Source organism: Sprattus sprattus (genome assembly GCF_963457725.1).
Source record: "Sprattus sprattus genome assembly, chromosome: 20".
In the NCBI taxonomy this organism is placed as follows: Eukaryota; Metazoa; Chordata; class Actinopteri; order Clupeiformes; family Clupeidae; genus Sprattus; species Sprattus sprattus.
The window spans coordinates 18,055,236-18,073,526 of record NC_137918.1 but is presented as its reverse complement, the minus strand read 5'-3'; the positions used below and the strand labels follow the sequence as shown (position 1 = coordinate 18,073,526).

Here is an 18,291-nt window from a genome sequence, read left to right as displayed (position 1 = left end):
ATTAACATACAACAATGTACATACATATTTCATATATATATATAAAGAATATTGCAAAATAAACAGTAATGTTGTAAACTGAAAATGCACTCCACCATGGTCTTCATGTGCAATTGTAAAGCACAATGCAGTCTGATTTCTTTGAAAGAGGTACTGTTGATCATCTATTATGTTAAGTGACTACATACCCCTTTGTAAATTATATGGTCTGTTATACCATGAGAGTTTTAACATATGGGTTTTAATGATTTATCACACTAAATATATCCAAAATGCTTCACTTCAGTGTTTTTTCTCAACTGGCATTGGCATTAGTTAACATGACCCCTTCATTTCAGCATCAATATAAAATATGATACATTCTATAGTAGCCTATATGTTTTTTTAATGTTGACAAATGCATGACATTTCAATACACAGTCAACTTTAACAACCATTAACTCTCATATGAGGAAACATTAAAAGTGCAACATATTTATAGACTCACGACGATGACAATGTGATTCTGAAAGCAGGACCAACAGATACTGCTTGTTCCCTGCATTTTAAATCATTTCTCAAATCTGTCTGGATGATTCAAATTTACACCTGAAACTAGAATAATGACATTAAGAATTAATTTTTGCTGTTCCTTCATTATGATTACTGCAACATTATGTCATTATGGTTGGAGGGGAATCAGCAAATATAAAAACATTGAATCACTAATATTGAATAATGCTTTCAATTGTGCATGGTTTGCATTACTCATCAGTGAATGAAGATTGTTTAATGAAATATTAATATTCAAAACTGAGTGTATCCTAGTGATTTAAGTACACAAAGTACCCTTAACCCTGCTCCAATTACCACCTATGAATTGAAATATCTATAATAATAATAATCATAATCATAATAACACTAATAATAAAATAACAAGAAGGCGACACAAATAATAACCACTATTATGTAATCAATATTGAATTTTTGCATATATTTCATGACATGAAATAGTTTTCATTAAGATTAGCATCACATTCCACTTTAAAATAAATCAGTTTGAGCTCACAATATTCCTATTTTGAATCTTCCACAGTAGCCCATCCCAGGCACTGTTTCTGTTTTACAAAAATGTTTACATTGGTCGGACAACCCTAAAATGTAAAAGGACAATGGGGACGGATGCAGGAGTCATGATAATGTTTACAAAGTGGAGCAAGGGTCCACCAGTGGTCAAAGCACAGGTGCTGAGGCAGATGCTGGAAGGTGGAAAAAAATGTGAAAGCTTCACAGTTGAAATCCCCACGATTTCTTTTTTAGCTCTGGCAGGTTTACAACAATTGTTATTGTTTTGCGTCAATGGGAAGCAAGTATTTAAAACAGTGCCCAAGCCAGCAGAGGGGCTTTAACATAAGCAAACCATTGCTAGTCGAACCCGCCCATTCACATGACAGGAAAGTTTCATAACATGATTGAGAGACAAATAAGGTTTCTGCCCATCACGTATCTCTGCCTATCCTCAAATATAGTCTTTCTTCTATACTTAAATTCCATATGTTCTTTCATTGCTCAAGATACAAGGTCATAGTTTGCCTCCTCACTTATAAATCCCCTCCAAGTATAATTACCCGTCAGTGCGTGAGCAACACTGAGAACAATCAAACGCCTTTCCCATGTTGATCACTAGCTTCCCGTCAGAGAAAACACAGAAGGAGGCCTCCTCCCCCTGTCCCCTGTCCCCACAGGGCAACTGGGAGCCAATTAATAAATAGTGAAGCCAAGTAAAGAAGGCCACTCTATCCTGTTTAAAGGATATCCTTTGTTTATGATACATGTTTTCCCTATTTAGCGTCTTTAGATCTTAACCCCTCTTAAGGGTCTAGGCAGCCACTAGAGCCAGGAATCTATCCTTTTCCTTAAATTGGCATTTTTATAACAATTTGTCCCCCTACATTACACCAATATCTCCCATGTAGTTGCCATTGAACATGTTGATTTTTATGAAATATTTGTTCACTTCTGGAATGTATTTCCTGACAAGCATTCACTGTAGAATATCACATTTATTTTGGCCTATAGTTCATAACACTGTATTTGCAGCCTTTCTTCAGACAAGCAAAATAGATTTCTGTAGGTTGCCTAGGTACTGTTGTAAGCATGTTGTGATATAGTGAGGGGCAAATCTCCATACTCCGCCCTCAACAGTGGAAAGGAAAGGGTGTCTTCCTTCCTTCATGGGGTCATAGGACTATGAGACCCTTTGTCTCTGGTTTCTACTGTTCCCTATTCTCCACAAGTCCTAATTGCACTTCCTATTTTTCCTGCCCCTCTTAAGTCTCCATACTTTCCATGTGCTTAAGACATTAGGGGGCACAACCCTCCTGTTGTTGATTTGTCCAGCAGACGTCAACCAGGGAACCTTTGGGCTAGACGCAACACGTTTATGCGTTTTCCAGGTCAGGCTCAACCTAAGCTGACCTTGAACCTACAGAGCCTTATAGAATTGCACTCAGATGCAGGCGTATCCCACTGGATTTCATAAGCGATCCTGTCATTGGTCCTGTTTTCTCTTTCTGTGGACTCTCCTCTCTGATTAGATCGTTATTTTCAGAATCAGATTTTTTTCACATTTACATGGTAAACCATAATAAATATACATAAAAATATAAAGCGCAAAACGCAATTTAATATGACTCAATGTGTTACCAAAATGTAAGTGAAAATTAGGCTGCTTACTCTGACTGCCCCCTAGTGTCCGACACAAAAGAGCTAAAAGGGGAGTATTGACGAGGAGAGAGTACCCAGGTATTCTTACCAGATCAAATGAAAACAAGTTGGAAAAGTTTTTATGCTGGATACAAACATTATGGTTGCTTCAGAAGGTCAAAGTGAGCAAAAACACATGCACACACGTGTGTGTGTGTGTGTGTGTGTGTGTGTGTGTGTGTGTGTGTGTGTGTGTGTGTGTGTGTGTGTGTGTGTGTGTGAGTTTGTGTGTGTGAGAGAGAGAGAGAGAGAGAGAGAGAGAGAGAGAGACAGAGAGAGTATTCATTCACTTTGTATGTCTATATACAATGAATGTGTTATTGTGCTATTGCCTGAATATAAAACATATCAGTGGAAACAAGAACAAAAACATCAGTGGAAATTATGGAAAGAATAAATGCTCCACAATATATGCCATTAATTAACTGGAAAATCACTAAAATACCTTGAACAAATCAATGCAATGAGAGAGAGACAGAGAGAGATAAAGAGAGAGAGAGAGAAATTGAGCAGGACCATTTCAATACACAACCAAGACCAAACATAAGTCTGGGTCTTAGTGCATTTTTATGAATGTCACTGTCACCGGAGAGACTTGACATTTAAATATATTCACAAATTAAAGAGCATCAGTATCGGCCCAGATACCACCCAGAAGGATCTATGACGTAAGCAGACTGCTTGCAGTGGGGAGCCCCGCGACAGCAAGGGTATAGGCAGAGCGAGATGACTGTGCGATTGAGGAAATACAACTCAAAGCCTTCATGACACGAAGGAACACCATTTCTGAATGTGCCATGCTAAAGCGTACCTGGGGTGTGTTGAGGGGAGGGGCTGAAGTTGATCGCTAATGCAAGTGTTAATTTCAAACTTCATCAGAAATTAATTGAATATTGAATTGAAACATCAGTTTTTAAAAATAAAAAATAAAAATGCAGACATTGGAATTGGCAAGTCGACATGCTACCTGCTACATTTTTTCCAGTACCCACTCTTTCTGGGCGTCCGAAGAGCGTTGTGAATAAAATGAGAATGTCTATTCAGATGCGTATTGCTGAAACTGCGTGACCTCGGTTCGCTAAATTATGAGATCACATAGGCTATGAATGACATTCACTTAGTCATCTCGGTGGGGCACTGTAGCCTAGGCTACTACATGCATTTCTTGCTCCAAATAAGGATGTAGTATATCGCGGGTCGTGAAAATGTAAAGGTCCTTGATTTATATGCTGTCAAACAGAGAGCACAACCACTGCAGCCCACGATGGAGGATGGTGGTATCAACATTGCAGCACGCTGAAGAAATGATGCAAAGCGGCGGAAATGTCTTCAAAGGTCCTGAGTGAGTATAGTGTTGACACCTGTGCATGAAGAATTTCTATAGGTTATATGTATTCATTAACTCAGGTGATTCACAGTGCCCCAAACGGGGACTAACCAACTGGACCGTTACGTCTGAAAACACCTGCTACATCGACCTGTTAACAAATGTCCGAAGAATTGCAGTATTTTTATTCCTGCAGCAATGAATTGTGGTCGTGCTCAGGTTTAAAATAGCCTGCATCCTTCAAATCAAAATCGTTGCAACCAGTAGACTTAACGTTATAGTTCTTTGATATTATGGTAAATTATAGTCTGTAGTATGTCTCATTGTTGTCTGTTACAGTCAGTTGGCTATATGTTGTTCAAGGGGGTTACATTTTGAAAGGCTATAGGCGGAACAGAATAGTGTTTGTTGTATAATATCCTCATTTGTTTTGAAGTTGGCTGAAGCCCATCTTTTGTTTAATTTGTATTCATCTCACAGGACAGTATTTGGCAACACTGCTACAGAAAGTTATGCGGAACAGAAAAGAAAACTTACTACTAGAAATGTTCAGTATAGTTTTATTTTTTAAAAGAAGCCTTTCGTGGTTAATTGTTATGAGTTGAAGATTCAATCAAAATTTAGCTTTTTATTTTTAGCTATCATATTGTGTTTCTGTAACGTTGCCGTTGCAACAGAGACACGGCCCAGTCTGCGGACCTCAAACAAAGGTGTAACTTTAAAAAGCAGACAGCATTTTGCAAAAATCATTTATACAAAGCTGTAAACTGATTTGTGTGATGCAGACTGATTAAGTGCCCAAATAGTTATGTCTTTAGTTGAGGCTGAAAGGAAAATCCATGCGAACGTATCTCTCTGACCCAGTTTTGAATATCCACTTCAGATGCTTTATCTCTCATAAGTCTTGTGCTGAGTGACTCCCTGATTCTCTGATTCCCAAATCAACAGATGAGAACAAGTTTCCCTCTGCAGACTCAGGTTTTGTTTTCCCTAGACAACTCATGCACTAAGTAAAAAAAAAAAAAAAAAGGTTTCATGCCTAGCAGTTATAGTTATGATAGCCATTGGTTACTATTTAAGTATGATACAATGAGGACTCAGTGTATCATTGAATTTGACATGATATAACAGTATTCTAGAGGAAAGTAGAAGCTGTACAATTGCTCATGAAATTACAAGAATTTATCATGTTGCTTTTCAAAAACTGCTTAGTAGATACTAAGCGTCAACGACATTTATCACTGTAAGCAGTTTTGCAATAGGTGGCAAAAACAAAGCACTTTTGGCCATCTGAAAAAGTCAAAAATGCACAGTGAGCAGCACTTCCACATTCGTCTCTGGGGTGTTAAGTATTCTTCCAGTGTTGCTTGATATCAGTAATTCACACTAATGCATGCCAATGTGAAATGTTAAAACTAAACTTCATCATGTAAACTTAGTGTAAACAACCAAACATAATCCGGTGTTGACCCATAGGCGTTGCAGGCAACTCAAAAGGCAACCAAAGTGCACACAGACCCTAATCCTCATGTCCTTTCAATCCAAAGGCCATGTGATATGCTAAGTTGTGGAAGCCATCTGTGTTTTTCTAATTGAAACCTTTTGACATACACAATGAAAACAGTTATGAGCACAAGATAAGCTCGGTTTGCTCAAAAGCTAAATATATAATGATTTATTACAGCTATCCAACAAACAGAGTATGTTGACTTGTCTATGACTTGTCATAAATGTATCAGGAATACAGTAGATTGGATTATAAAACACAGGACATACATATAAGTTCCAAGGGGGAAAAAACAGACTGGGCCTCTGAGCTGGATATGGATTCTCTGTGACATCCCCGTGCAGCCATGCGATACGGTAGATCAAATCCTAGGAAACCTATCAGGGGACACATCGCCCTGACACATTAAATGTCTGAGAGATTAGTTGTGAAGCTGGGTGATGGTTCACTAAACCAATTCAAAGGGACATTACTAATTCTAGCTGCAACCAATGAGACCACGACATTCCTTAAAATTATGTTACTGCACGCATGATTTACTGCAAATGTGTTATGTAAAATAATGTGCTGTCATGCCTGAATTTTATGCATTGATTGTCATCATACTATCATACCAATCAAGAATATTCTTTGTCAACTGTCTGAATGCTACATTATCTTTTTCTTGTTAAGCCTGTTTCCTTTGATGTGGTGTCATTTGGTGTGGCCTAATTAAGATGAGAAATTGAATGGTTTCCTGTGGTTGCCCTACATGCAAAGGTTTCAGTGGTGAAAGTAGTTGTGGGTAAAAGCCCACGCTTTTCTACCTGGGTTTTCCATTGCAATATTTCCTGTGTAAGAATGAATGTTGATAAATTAGAATGCCATCTTAACACTTTTATTCAATAGAAGAAAAGGTGAAATCAGGAAATGGGTGGTATGATGAAAAAACTCAGGTTGTGGCACAATTATGACATTCACAAATAAGTCTCATTCTTGCAACTCAGTTGTGTTGTAATTGGCACTTGAATCACAGGATAGACATAATGAACCTCACATAGTGTTGCCCTGCACTGACATGTTTCTCTCTTTTCTGCCTACCCGTTCAAGATAAATGGTTTGGGAGGCGGCTCTCTCAGGCCAGAGAGTACATCATGTATCACAAATCCCGACTGAAGCCGGTGCCCACTGAAGACTGTGACATTGTCATGACATTCCCAGGTGCTGCTGTAAAGACATGCCGTGATCTGCACTAATAGCAGTGAAAATGGTCCGATTTGATATATTTGTACATAACTCTACTGTAGATTTGTCAGTGAAAATAACTACTGTGTACATGTGCTCTTCCTCTAGACGACATAGATGACCATACTTTGATATGGCTTCTCAACCAAATTAGACTCGGACTCCCACAAATTATCGTCCACATAAGACACCATAAACATATTCGGGGCTTTGCTTTCTTCATCACCACAACTTTTGAGAAGTAAGGTTGCACTCAAAGCTAGCAGTAGTATTATGTCTAAACTCAATTCCTTACCTAGATCTTGTGAATGTGTACGTACTTATCGTTCAAAATTCCTTGCAGCTTGTTAAGAGGTGCAGAGCAAATAGGAATGCCCAAACAGGTCAAATCTCAATATGGAGGTGGGACACGGCGATTTTCATGTGAAGAGGACACTATCTATGAAAACATAGAGAGTGAACTATGTTTTTTCACATCACAGGTGAGTTTAATTTTCTCTCATTTCTGCTATAAGGTAGACCATTCCTCATGTGAGTTTTAAGGTCTGTTTGCAAACTTCTTGTGGGTTATTTTTCAGGAACGCCAGACTATCATTAAGTATTGGCTGGACAATCTCCGAGCCAGACAAGGGGATGTCCTTCACAACATTCACTTCCTGGAAGGCCAGCCAATTAGTATGTGGTATCTGGCCACAATACTCTGTAAATCTGTATCATAATATGTAATGTCATATTATATAGTTACCTCACACTACCATTCCATTGTAATATCTTGAAAGAACATTCAGTAATTGTGTAAATCATACACCAAAGTATTGTGTTTATTTCTTTTAGTACCAGAGCTGAACGCAAGGGGGGTAATCCTTCAGATGTTCCCTCTACATGAACCGCGGATTCTCAGCCAACTTATTACCTCCTGGGTTCAGGCCGTCTGTGAGAGACAACCCCTTGGTGAGGACCACTTCTTATGCCTCACACAACAAAATAATCAGCTGATGAATTTCCACTACACGTGCCATTTAAATGTTTTTCCTTTGATTTCTCTGTGCTTTCCTTCCATTGCTAGATGACATCTGTGGTTATTTTGGGGTTAAGATTGCCATGTACTTTGCCTGGTTGGGTTTCTACACCAGCTCCATGCTCTACCCTGCGGTGATTGGCTTACTGCTGTGGATGCTCTCAGAAGCAGATCAGGTGAGTAACGACATGCACCCTGTTAAGACTGACAAAGTGGGTGAAAGTAAAAAAATTGCCCCAGTCATATAAGTGTGCAGCTCACCAATGACATGTGCACACTCAACTTCTCATACTCAGAAAAGCCAAGACATCTGCTGTGTTGTATTTGCCCTCTTCAATGTCATATGGGCTACACTCTTCCTGGAACGATGGAAGAGAAGAGAAGCAGAGCTGGCATTTCAATGGGGAACTCTTGACACCCCGGCAGAGTCCATTGAGGAGCCCCGACCACAGTTTCGAGTAAGATCAGCCACACCCTGCTGCCATGCTCATCCTTGCACATCTTTGTTTATCCACCTGAAACTTCAGACCATTAAGGAAGATATCATTTCAACAGGGCGTGAAGCGCTATAGTCCCGTGACGGGGTGTGAGGAGCTCTACCACCCTACCTGGAAGAGAAATGTGTTCCGGTGGCTGGTCAGCCTCCCCGTCTGTCTCCTCTGTCTGTGCTTTGTGTTCTTGGCCATGTTCATCTGCCTTGAGCTTCAGGTAAGAGAAGCAGACAGTCTTCACTGCCCTGGGGCTCCAGGCAAGATTTTGAATTGTCATGTTGAGCAAAAAGAATATGACAAGATCACTTGCTCTTTTGTTTTGAAATGTCATATTTCATTACATTTGCCTGTGTCAGTTTGAAATTTGCTGTGGACAGCATGTTTGGTCTTGTTTTGGTTGACCTCGAAGTTAGCTGTTAGCATGGCATGGTCAAGGGCAAGGTTATCTTTTACTTCACAGTGTCTCCATATTTCCAGGAGTTCGTAACGGAAATGAAAGAGCTTCCCAGCATCAGTAGATTCCTTCCCAAAATCTTACTTGCTGTAACAGTAAGCACGTGTGATGAGGTGTACAAGAAGATAGCCCTTTGGCTTAATGACATGGGTAAGATGAGAACCACTGAGGGAAATATCTTGAGAACTGTGATTGTAACTGAAAATGTTAGTATGTTTGTTTTAAACAGTATTTGGCCAGGAATGGCTTTAAATTATAGTTTGCATTTATTTAAGAGTGAAGGAATGAGGTGGAAGGATGCAGCCATGCACTTGACAAAATGATTTACGCATTTTCTCTTTTTCTGATAGAAAATTACAAACTGCAGAGTGCCTATGAGAATAATCTTATTATCAAACTGGTCTTTGTAAGTTCAGTGAATCTAACAATTTCTTATAATTTACCAATGTTCACTATGCTAATTGCACTAAATCTCTAACAACTGCCTCAAAATATTGCTTCACTTTAGTTCCAGTTCATAAACTCATACCTAAGCCTATTCTACATTGGGTTCTACCTCAAAGATATGGAACGGCTAAAAGAGGTAAGTCGCAATAAGATGATAAAAACAGAGTTATCAACTAAACTGGGAAGTTGCCTTGGAGAACATTACAATATCAAGGATATTCAAATGTATGTTTGTAGAAAATAGGTATGGGAACTAAATAAACGTATTCTTCTATACAGATGTTGGCCACTCTCTTAATTATTCGTCAGTTCCTGCAAAATATTAAGGAGGTGCTACAGCCCTACCTGTATGAACACCAAAAATTAGGTGAATTCACCTTAAGGACCCTGTGGGAGGTCCTGCAGACTTCCGTTCTCAAATATGGACGTGCCGTTTTAAGGAAGGCATGGTGGACCGGTGAGGCTCTGGATGAAAAGAAGATGGCGGACGCGTCTGGGAAGCCTGAGAAGAAGGAGAGGAAAAATCTTCTGGCTGGATACAGAAACACACAGGCTGAGGAAGATGACGATGAGAATATCCTCAAACAGAGGAAGGTCAGCTTCACCAAGAAGGCGGTGGTCAGACACAGAAACCCTGCCGTGAAGTCTGGGCGTAGCTTCCCGGACGATGGCAGTCCCACCCTTGTTGAGGAAGGAGCTGACCCTGACTCAATCTTTGACAGCTGTTACAGTGATTCTGACACAGACTCTTCGGAGGTCATCAAGGATGCCCCAAGTAATCCTAACCCTGTATCTACGTCATCTGGGTCAAAAGACAATGTTGTTCTCCCCCTGAGACAGAAAGCAACTGGCGCATCAGAAACAGAAAGCAAGAAAATATCCTGGATGGTCCCACCAGAAAAAACTGAATCTCCAACCCTGACCCAACCAGAGATTGAGAGCTGCATGCTGACGTATGAGGTATGCTTGTAGTAATTTTATATCAACACTTCTTTCATAAATGATACAGTCCACTATAATGAATAGTTAATAATCCTTAGTAGCTGGCAAGTGTACAGTATGTGGTCTCCATATATGAGCCGTTGGGACTCCTGTGAGTTGTTTTTTTGGCTTTAATCAGCAGGGCACCCTTCAGGATTACCAGGAGATGTTCATCCAGTTTGGATATGTTGTCCTGTTTTCCTCTGCATTTCCCTTGGCAGCCTTGTGTGCTCTTATCAACAACATCATTGAGATCCGCAGTGATGCTCTGAAGCTCTGCACTGGCCTGCAGAGGCCTTTCAGCCAGCGGGTGGAAAACATAGGACAGTGGCAGGTTAGCAGCTGAACACTATATGCTGATCAGCAGTATACCTGGTGCACACAATTGTCCAGTATCTCACCCACATATTTAATAATATGATTAGTACAGACGTGTTTTGTGTCCTGACGAAGCACTGGAATGATTTATTATGGTGGAAAAGAATAAGAGTTCCCTGGATAAACTTTTAAAACTGCTTTATGTCTCTTTCTGAGAAGACAGCAATGGAAGCAATGGGTCTGATTGCTATTATAGTTAACTGCTACCTGATTAGCCAGTGTGGTCAGATCCAGAGGCTGTTCCCTTGGCTGAGCCCTGAAATGACCATCATCTCCATCGTTATTCTGGAGGTAAAGACTGTTACTTTAACAACGTTACATAAAGCACACATATGATCTGGCTAGATTTGGGTGTTAAATTGAATTCCCATATTTACTCTTTGACATTGATATATTGATTTTGAGATTACTTTGTGCAAAGAAGATCTCTGAGGTTCCTTTTTTTCCCCCCAGCACTTTGCCATTCTCCTCAAGTATGTCATTCATATGGCCATACCTGACATACCTGGCTGGGTTGCAGACGAGATGGCCAAACTCGAATACAAGCGTCGTGAGGCCTTGAAGGTGCGTTTATAAGAATTCTCACATAAATTAATAAAACCACAAAAGTGCTCATGACCACAAAATGTTAGGGGAGAAGACCTCAGAGATGACACATACTCCTCTGTGGAAAGAAAACAGTGCATCAAATCATTTAAGGCAAATATAATGCAAATACAATTACAAATGATTCTCAGACAAAATCACACATTTTATGTACATGCGTGCTGGCTATACTATCAGATAAATGATAGTTATAGCTTGTAGGACTATTCTTTTGTGCAGCTGTTGCTGACATTTGTGTTGGTCCCTTTCAGCGACATGAGCGTCAGGCTCAACAGCAGTACCAGCTGCAGCTGAGGAAGAAGAGAGAGGAGGAGGAGCTGAAAAGGGCCGAACAACAAGCCCGGCAGGAATGGGACCAAGAGAAGGCCGGGACCCCAGAATCCCCTGCAGGCGAAGACCCCCAGCATTACAGAGGGTTAGGAGTAGGGAAGCCTGGTGGGGACAAACCTAAGAGACCCAGTTCACTGTTGACCAGTAATAATGTGCTGAAGCTGAAGCAGATGATGACGACCGGCTCTTCTCCCACAGGCAGTGAACCCAAACTCCCAGGATTCCTCAACTTCAAATTCCTCAAAACTCCCGAGATGAAGAAAGACCCTGCAGCTGCTGTTTCCGCAGTGGCAGCAGCCTCTTCCAATCAGGACAAATCACAGTCTCCAAGCAAGTCCTTCAACCCAGGGAAGCTATTCCATTTTACCAAGTCTGACGTGACAGATCAGCATTCTAAAGCAGCGGACAGCATAAAGACCACCAGTCTGCAACAATCACACAACCAGAATACAACACCAGAGCAGCTGCCCTCCCTGGAGGACGATGCTGAAGAGTCCACAGATTCAGATACCAGTCCTTCTAAAAAACTGTGAAAAAAATTAGAGTCCTCATATAGCTATGTATGTCTTGCAGCAATATACGCAGTGGCAACACTGTAGTGCCAACCCATACCTTAGAATATTAGCTTGCTTGAACAAGGCATGAAGAATTAAATATGAAACTATAAACGTATGTATAATTGCATGGCACAGAACTGTTAAATACGCACAGAACACTGCAGTTCATCATTTCAGCGTTGACCACCAACACATTCCATATTGTGTGATATTTTTTGTGAAAATTATTGAAAATGTTCCATGAAATCTTTATGCTGTACATTTTTTTGATGAATAGTTTAAAGACATTCTATTTTTCACTGAAGTTTTTTTATTTACAATGATCAAAATAAAAAATTAAAACTGTACTGTTTTTTTTTTCATTATCAATGATGCTATATAGTACTAAATAAAAAAGCTTTTTTGTGGAATGTAGTGGGATGGAATACCATGATTAGAGGTCAATAACTAGAAAACTGTGAACAACTGTTAATATAATCTTACTTTGATGAAAATATTTTTTAATGAAAAAGATACATTCAGTACTATAGACCATTAGTCAAAATACCTATTTTTTCTACTTCAGCAACAAGTATATTTTGCGTAAGGATAGCTCCCTGAATTAATGTCCTTGGGCCTGTTAAATTCGAAAACCAAGATCATTTTAACTGCTTTTAGGCAACTCTAATGGAAATGTCTGACCACACAATTATGGTCAGATTTTTCACACAATGGAAAAGTCAAAATGAGACAGAATTGAAAAAGCATAAAAAAGATGACAAAATAAAGTATGTTTATTTAAAAATTCCAGCTTAAGCATAGCCTGATAAAATCCTTCACGAATGTCTGATATAATTGTGGGTGACCAGAATGAGGGGTTTGTGAATTTTACATAACTGTAGCCTACACCTAAATTGTGATATGCATAAAATTCAATAAAACCAACATGTTTTGTCATGATGTTAAAATGCATTGTCGGACACAGGAAATTAAGAGGGTGAGGAAGCTTGACCACCTTGCCCATCTTCACCAAAGGCCTGGCAAACATGCATGTTGTGTGTTCTTTTAAACAATTCTGTAGAAACAGTGTGAAAATGATCCTGAAAGCAAACTTGGCTGGTTTTTGCGTGCTACTCAAACTTTTAAAGTCTAAAACAAAGAAAAAAAAAACGGAGTGTCGTCAGACTTCCATCAGATTTCCATTTTGTAGGATCGTGAGATACACACACAGACACACAAAGGCATGAAAGAAGCTATTGTGGTCTAGTCTCCCATATAATGTATTTATATCCCGCACAAATTAAACCAACACTTTCCATCACTCATTAGAAGGATTACTCAAATTATTTAATTAAGGCTCATAATCAACTGCATTGTGTGTATGCATATCAAAACATGCCACAAAGGTCAGGAAATATCTGAAAAACACCAGAGTTAAATACGTCTAAGAAATATCGCCTCTAACAAAACTCAGGAGCTGGACAGCGAGAAGACCTAAACACTTGACATGTAAACTCAAGCAACACTGCTTTAGTATTTTAAATCCACATCTCATGTGTACAGAAAGAATGGAACTTTATTCAGGTCTTCAATAAATTACTGAATGGATGAGATCAAGACAAAATATTACAGTGTGCTGAGCAGGTGCCGTCAGCCAAGGAAGGGCTACAGACCAAGCTGGTCAACATATCTTGCCAGTATTCCTGGACACTCAGTCATAACAAGACAACTGAGAAAAAATGTAATTGTCAAATCACACAAGACATTAAGCACACTGGAGAAGTGAGAATAATGAGTTGCACTTAAAGAAAAAGAAACACACCGATATCTCAGAAAAACAAATCAGCTTCACAATCTCTGAGATAAAGCAAGCGCGGCTTTATCAATTGTCTGTATCCGCGGTCTTGGCCTGTGTGCTTGTTAATCCTTAAACAGCCACATGTAGGTGGTGGCTGCTTACATGTGGTGAAATGGAGTAAACCGGAAGACAATTAGGAGTCCTCGTTCAGCTCACGGCTGCCGGTCCGAGCGATTTTCCTTGGAGGAGCAGGGCTCTCTCCTTCAGCTTGCTCCTGTTCCCGTTTTTTGGCTGCATTCTGTAGAAAAACACAGGTGTGAAATACACATACTGTCAATCACTGTTCAAGGGAGGTAGGGAGTGGATTCTATTAAATCATTCCACAAGACTGCAAAAAGGACTTTTGTGATGACATTTTTACTTACTTTCTTGTCCCATTGTTGATGAAGGTATCGCAACAGAATGTTTGTTTTCTCAGTGACAATGACTGTTAAACACGAAAGCATGAAATGTTGGTTAACATATGCAGGATTAATTCAATGTATTGTTTCTTTCTGACAAAGACAAGAACATGAAATTGAAAGAGGGACTGTCGGGGACAGACACAATTGCTGGCTTAATCAGGTCAAACTATTTATTCCTTCAAATCTTGACCTTTAATAGACATCATGTAAACTCACTGTAAGGCTAAATTAACCATACAACAGAGTAAGACATTGAACCGATAACACATAATTCAGCAGAATGTTTGTGGCTTCCTGACTGAGGAGTTTTTACAATTGACAGTGATAAAACACATTTATTTAAATACATTTCAGATTTATTTAAATTTCAGATCTTCATCACTTGAGAACAAAACATTTCTTTATTGACCAATGGGCTACTCACTCTGTTCTGAGGGAAACTCGCGTGTTGGGAGATAGACAGAGGGTCTCCTATTCTGAAGTATGAAGTGTGGGTGAGGAGGAAAGAATAAAAATATCAAGCATATTAGAAAAAGGCAAACACAAACACAGCATACATACTGACAAAATAAGTTCAAACACCAGATAAGCATCATTACTAACCACTGAATAATTTCACTTCATTTATGAATTAAAAAACTACGCTTCCATTCCCCAGGCTAAGCTTTTTACTTCATATCCCTGCTTGTCAATCAGAATTTTAAACAACTCTGAACAACATTCTGCCCTAGGCATCATAGACATCACACAAAAACACATGATGGAAATGATACAAAAACAGGCCCACGAGATGAGGCTGGCTTCAGTCACTTACCGATGTTTTGCACACCGAATCTGAATGAAACTTGCTGAAATTGCTTTTATTGTAGACTGGCAGTCCTTTTAAAAAGTCCGCCTGGAAGAAAAATAAGCCTACATTAAATATCAGGTATTGCCACTTTACTTTCAGGAGCTGACTCAAACCATTCCAACATTAAAAACTCAAATATTTACAAAAATGCCAAATGTGCTCTTTTCTCTTCATTAACCTTACATTCGTCCTAGTAAATTAAGTAAGCAGTATTACACAGCCATTGTCGCAAAGAGGGCATTGGGTTTCAACCTTAAAAATGTCCCAACATAGCACATCATTGCCTTGGCATACCACAGTTGAATTCTGCTTTAATTTAAGTCTCAGGCCTAAAGTACAAAGGTCCGTGTCACTGATAATGTGTGTAAGTGAATAGTTTGTCATATTAAGTTTGTGTGTAGTGCAATGTTATATAACAACATGTGAACGCCAACTTATTTCACATACAGGGACATGCCAACATGTATATTATGACTGAGGTGTTGCTTAATGGATAAGATCAGAACAAAGTTGAGTTGTTGATGCAACAGATTCTACACTCACAAATGCCTTGTAAACACAAAGGCTACGAGCTGTCGTAACAGCAACAGGCTGTCAGCTTGCTAATAAGATAGTTACACTTCTAGAACCCCACCTGTCACAAACACCCACAGTTCGACTTACGCTAGCCAAGCTAGTTTGTGTACTGAAACAAACCAACTATCTTGCCAACATGCCATTCGCATAGTAGTAGATACCGCTTGCTAGTTAAGAGATGATTTCTAGGGTTGAATCAAGAGTGCTAAATTACCATGTGCATTGTTTCGTACACTTTCAGTGTACCATTAAACTTCCAGATAGGCAGTAAAAGTTAACACTGGAGCATATCCAGCTAACCAACCCACGTAGCGAGCCTTAGCAGAAAATTCAGGCATGACGTTAGCTAACGAGTGAGCTTGCATGTCCGCACTGTTATGCTATGTCAGATAAAAAAAAAACTCTGTGAAATGATATCTTCTGATTCTCAAATTGGAAATCAGCTAAAGCAATATTCATTCAAAGGCTGGGGAGTTTGGTTAACTTACCTTATCCATGACTTGTAGATTTCCTGTAGCGTTGGCTGACTAGATGGATATTTTAGCTGTTCAATGTATAGTCAACGCTAGCTGACAAGGAAAGCATTTGTAACGTTAGCTATCTGACGTTATCTACAACACCACATACACCCAATCCCCTATACCACACGAAAGCTTGACGCGTGATCCAGGGATGGCTAATATTTAGAAATATTAACAATGACGAGTAACGACCAAGGTATTGCTCGTTCTCTTTATAGCTAGGTAGCTAATTTACCTAGAACGTGGTCATTATTCGACAACAGAAGGTTAATGTTAGCTCGCTAGCTAACGACACAAGTCATCGCGATCACTGATTCTCATTTTTTAGCAAAGGCCACATTCAAAACAGCCTCAGTGTTGCCTTTTTTCTAACAGTGACGCCACCAGAAAGTAGTATGTTTATTTAGCCAACTAACTGGTATAGAGTAATGCAATTGCCTGGCCCTATCTGGTTGATATAGCGTGCTAGCAATCTTCACCCTCACCCTTCTCCTAACAGGGTAAAACAGCTACTACTACCGTCTGAGGAGGGAAATGCACATCCAGTGAGATTATGACGTCAGTGTTCTGCATTAAAAAAGATTGAACATAGTTGCCTACAACCTCTCTTCATTCTTCTACTGCTAAAATTGTGAGATGATCAACATTATTCATTTTCCCCCGTGATGATACCCATGCAAGAATTTAACTGCATTATGGGCTAATGTCTAATATCTTCCAGTTTTGATCGCTTCGAAGATTAAGAGGCACTTTCTGAGGGTTGATACATTACAGTTTCCAACTTTTTTCTGTGGCAAAACCTATGTTCTTTTCATCTTTGGAACCCTTCCTTGGAAAATTCCACCTTGCAGATCCTTTATAAACACAGTCCTCTACTATACGTTCAGTAAAATTGTTCATTGTTTACACCATAAAAGAACCACACAACCATGTTAGACTCAACAATGTGGATATGTTGCAAAAGTCTCCAGCCCATTCATTAATCAGTTTGCACTTCAGGGAGTCATAATGAAAGTTAACAGAGATAGTTGAAGGTCCTTCATCCTGATTTCCCTCTTTCTTCATATTTAGCCTCTTGGCCTTTGACACTTAAAGAGCCACTGAATTTCTTAAGAAGGGTTTCAAGGATTATAAAGACATTATGTATGTTGACCATATATGAACTACTGAAAAATCTATCCATCCATCTATCTATGCGACACACAGGAAACATCATTTTATTGAAATGTATATTTTTTTATTTGCCAAGAAAGAATAACTCAGTAAACATAACAGAGATCCTCTTTCCCAAATAAACAAATCTAACTTTAGACAACTTGTTCAGTCCTTCAGAGGGTAATGTGTTAGGCAAAACAGCTTCAAAAACAGCCTTCAATCAGTCCATTCTGATGGCTCTCAGTGAGTGAGAGACTTTCGTCCTTTCAGCATTCTCCGCAAAATCACCTCAATTCCTCCTCGCGTGCTGAGCCTTTTGATCCAGCCATGGGTCCTTTTCCGTTTTATATTCTTGGGTTGGTATTCAGTGCCTCGCTTCACAGTGCGGATCTGCTGATGCTGCCAAGGTAACTGTGCCCATCCAGAAAGAGTTTGCTGCGGAGATGGAATCACTGATGGGGATTTTGCAAGACCTCCACTGTAACAACAAACAGTCATTAGAATGATTTCTGTCCTGTTATCAGATGCTCCAAGAACCATATAAATCAGACCAAATAAAAATCACAATCACAACAACACAAAAATATAATACTAAACAGCTTGTGCTGAAAAATATCTCCATACCTATATACTATACCTACCTCATGTTTTTATAATGTCAGTGAATTGCACAACAACATAACAATTGCCCTTTAGGAATCAATAAAGTACTCTCTATCTATCTATCTATCTATCTATCTATCTATCTATCTATCTATCTATGTGTTTGTAACACCCTTGGCATCTGACTATAGACACCACCAGTTGCATACTGTAAAGCTTTGTAAGCTATACTGGGAAAATGAGAATTGCTAGCCGATCATTTCTAAATATGTTAAGCTAC

The 18,291-nt window shown here is 39.3% G+C and overlaps 2 protein-coding genes across 3 annotated transcripts; one reads left to right on the top strand and one right to left on the bottom strand.

The window, feature by feature from the left end:
• Positions 1–1,151: 1,151 nt before the first annotated feature.
• On the top strand, positions 1,152–12,041 carry ano8a (anoctamin 8a; the record flags this gene model as incomplete). Its single annotated transcript, XM_080859210.1, has 17 exons — positions 1,152–1,245; positions 6,669–6,779; positions 6,912–7,044; positions 7,147–7,285; positions 7,382–7,478; positions 7,638–7,754; positions 7,870–7,997; positions 8,118–8,279; positions 8,377–8,529; positions 8,790–8,916; positions 9,117–9,172; positions 9,275–9,349; positions 9,493–10,173; positions 10,334–10,528; positions 10,732–10,863; positions 11,026–11,136; positions 11,430–12,041. 17 exons carry the CDS (start codon positions 1,152–1,154, stop codon positions 12,039–12,041), a joined length of 3,123 nt encoding a protein of 1,040 aa, XP_080715336.1.
• Positions 12,042–12,822: 781 nt separating this feature from the next.
• Positions 12,823–16,735, bottom strand: LOC308381885 (DET1- and DDB1-associated protein 1-like). Of its 2 annotated transcripts, XM_080859524.1 has the most exons (6): positions 16,489–16,735; positions 16,221–16,301; positions 15,121–15,201; positions 14,731–14,782; positions 14,268–14,329; positions 12,823–14,140 (listed from the first exon to the last, which is right to left on the bottom strand). In XM_080859524.1, exons 2-6 carry the CDS (start codon positions 16,227–16,229, stop codon positions 14,036–14,038), a joined length of 309 nt encoding a protein of 102 aa, XP_080715650.1. In that variant the 5' UTR covers positions 16,230–16,301; positions 16,489–16,735; the 3' UTR covers positions 12,823–14,035. The 2 variants fall into 2 exon arrangements, with proteins under 2 accessions (XP_080715650.1, XP_080715649.1); XM_080859523.1 differs by having other exon boundaries at positions 16,221–16,735.
• Positions 16,736–18,291: the final 1,556 nt, after the last annotated feature.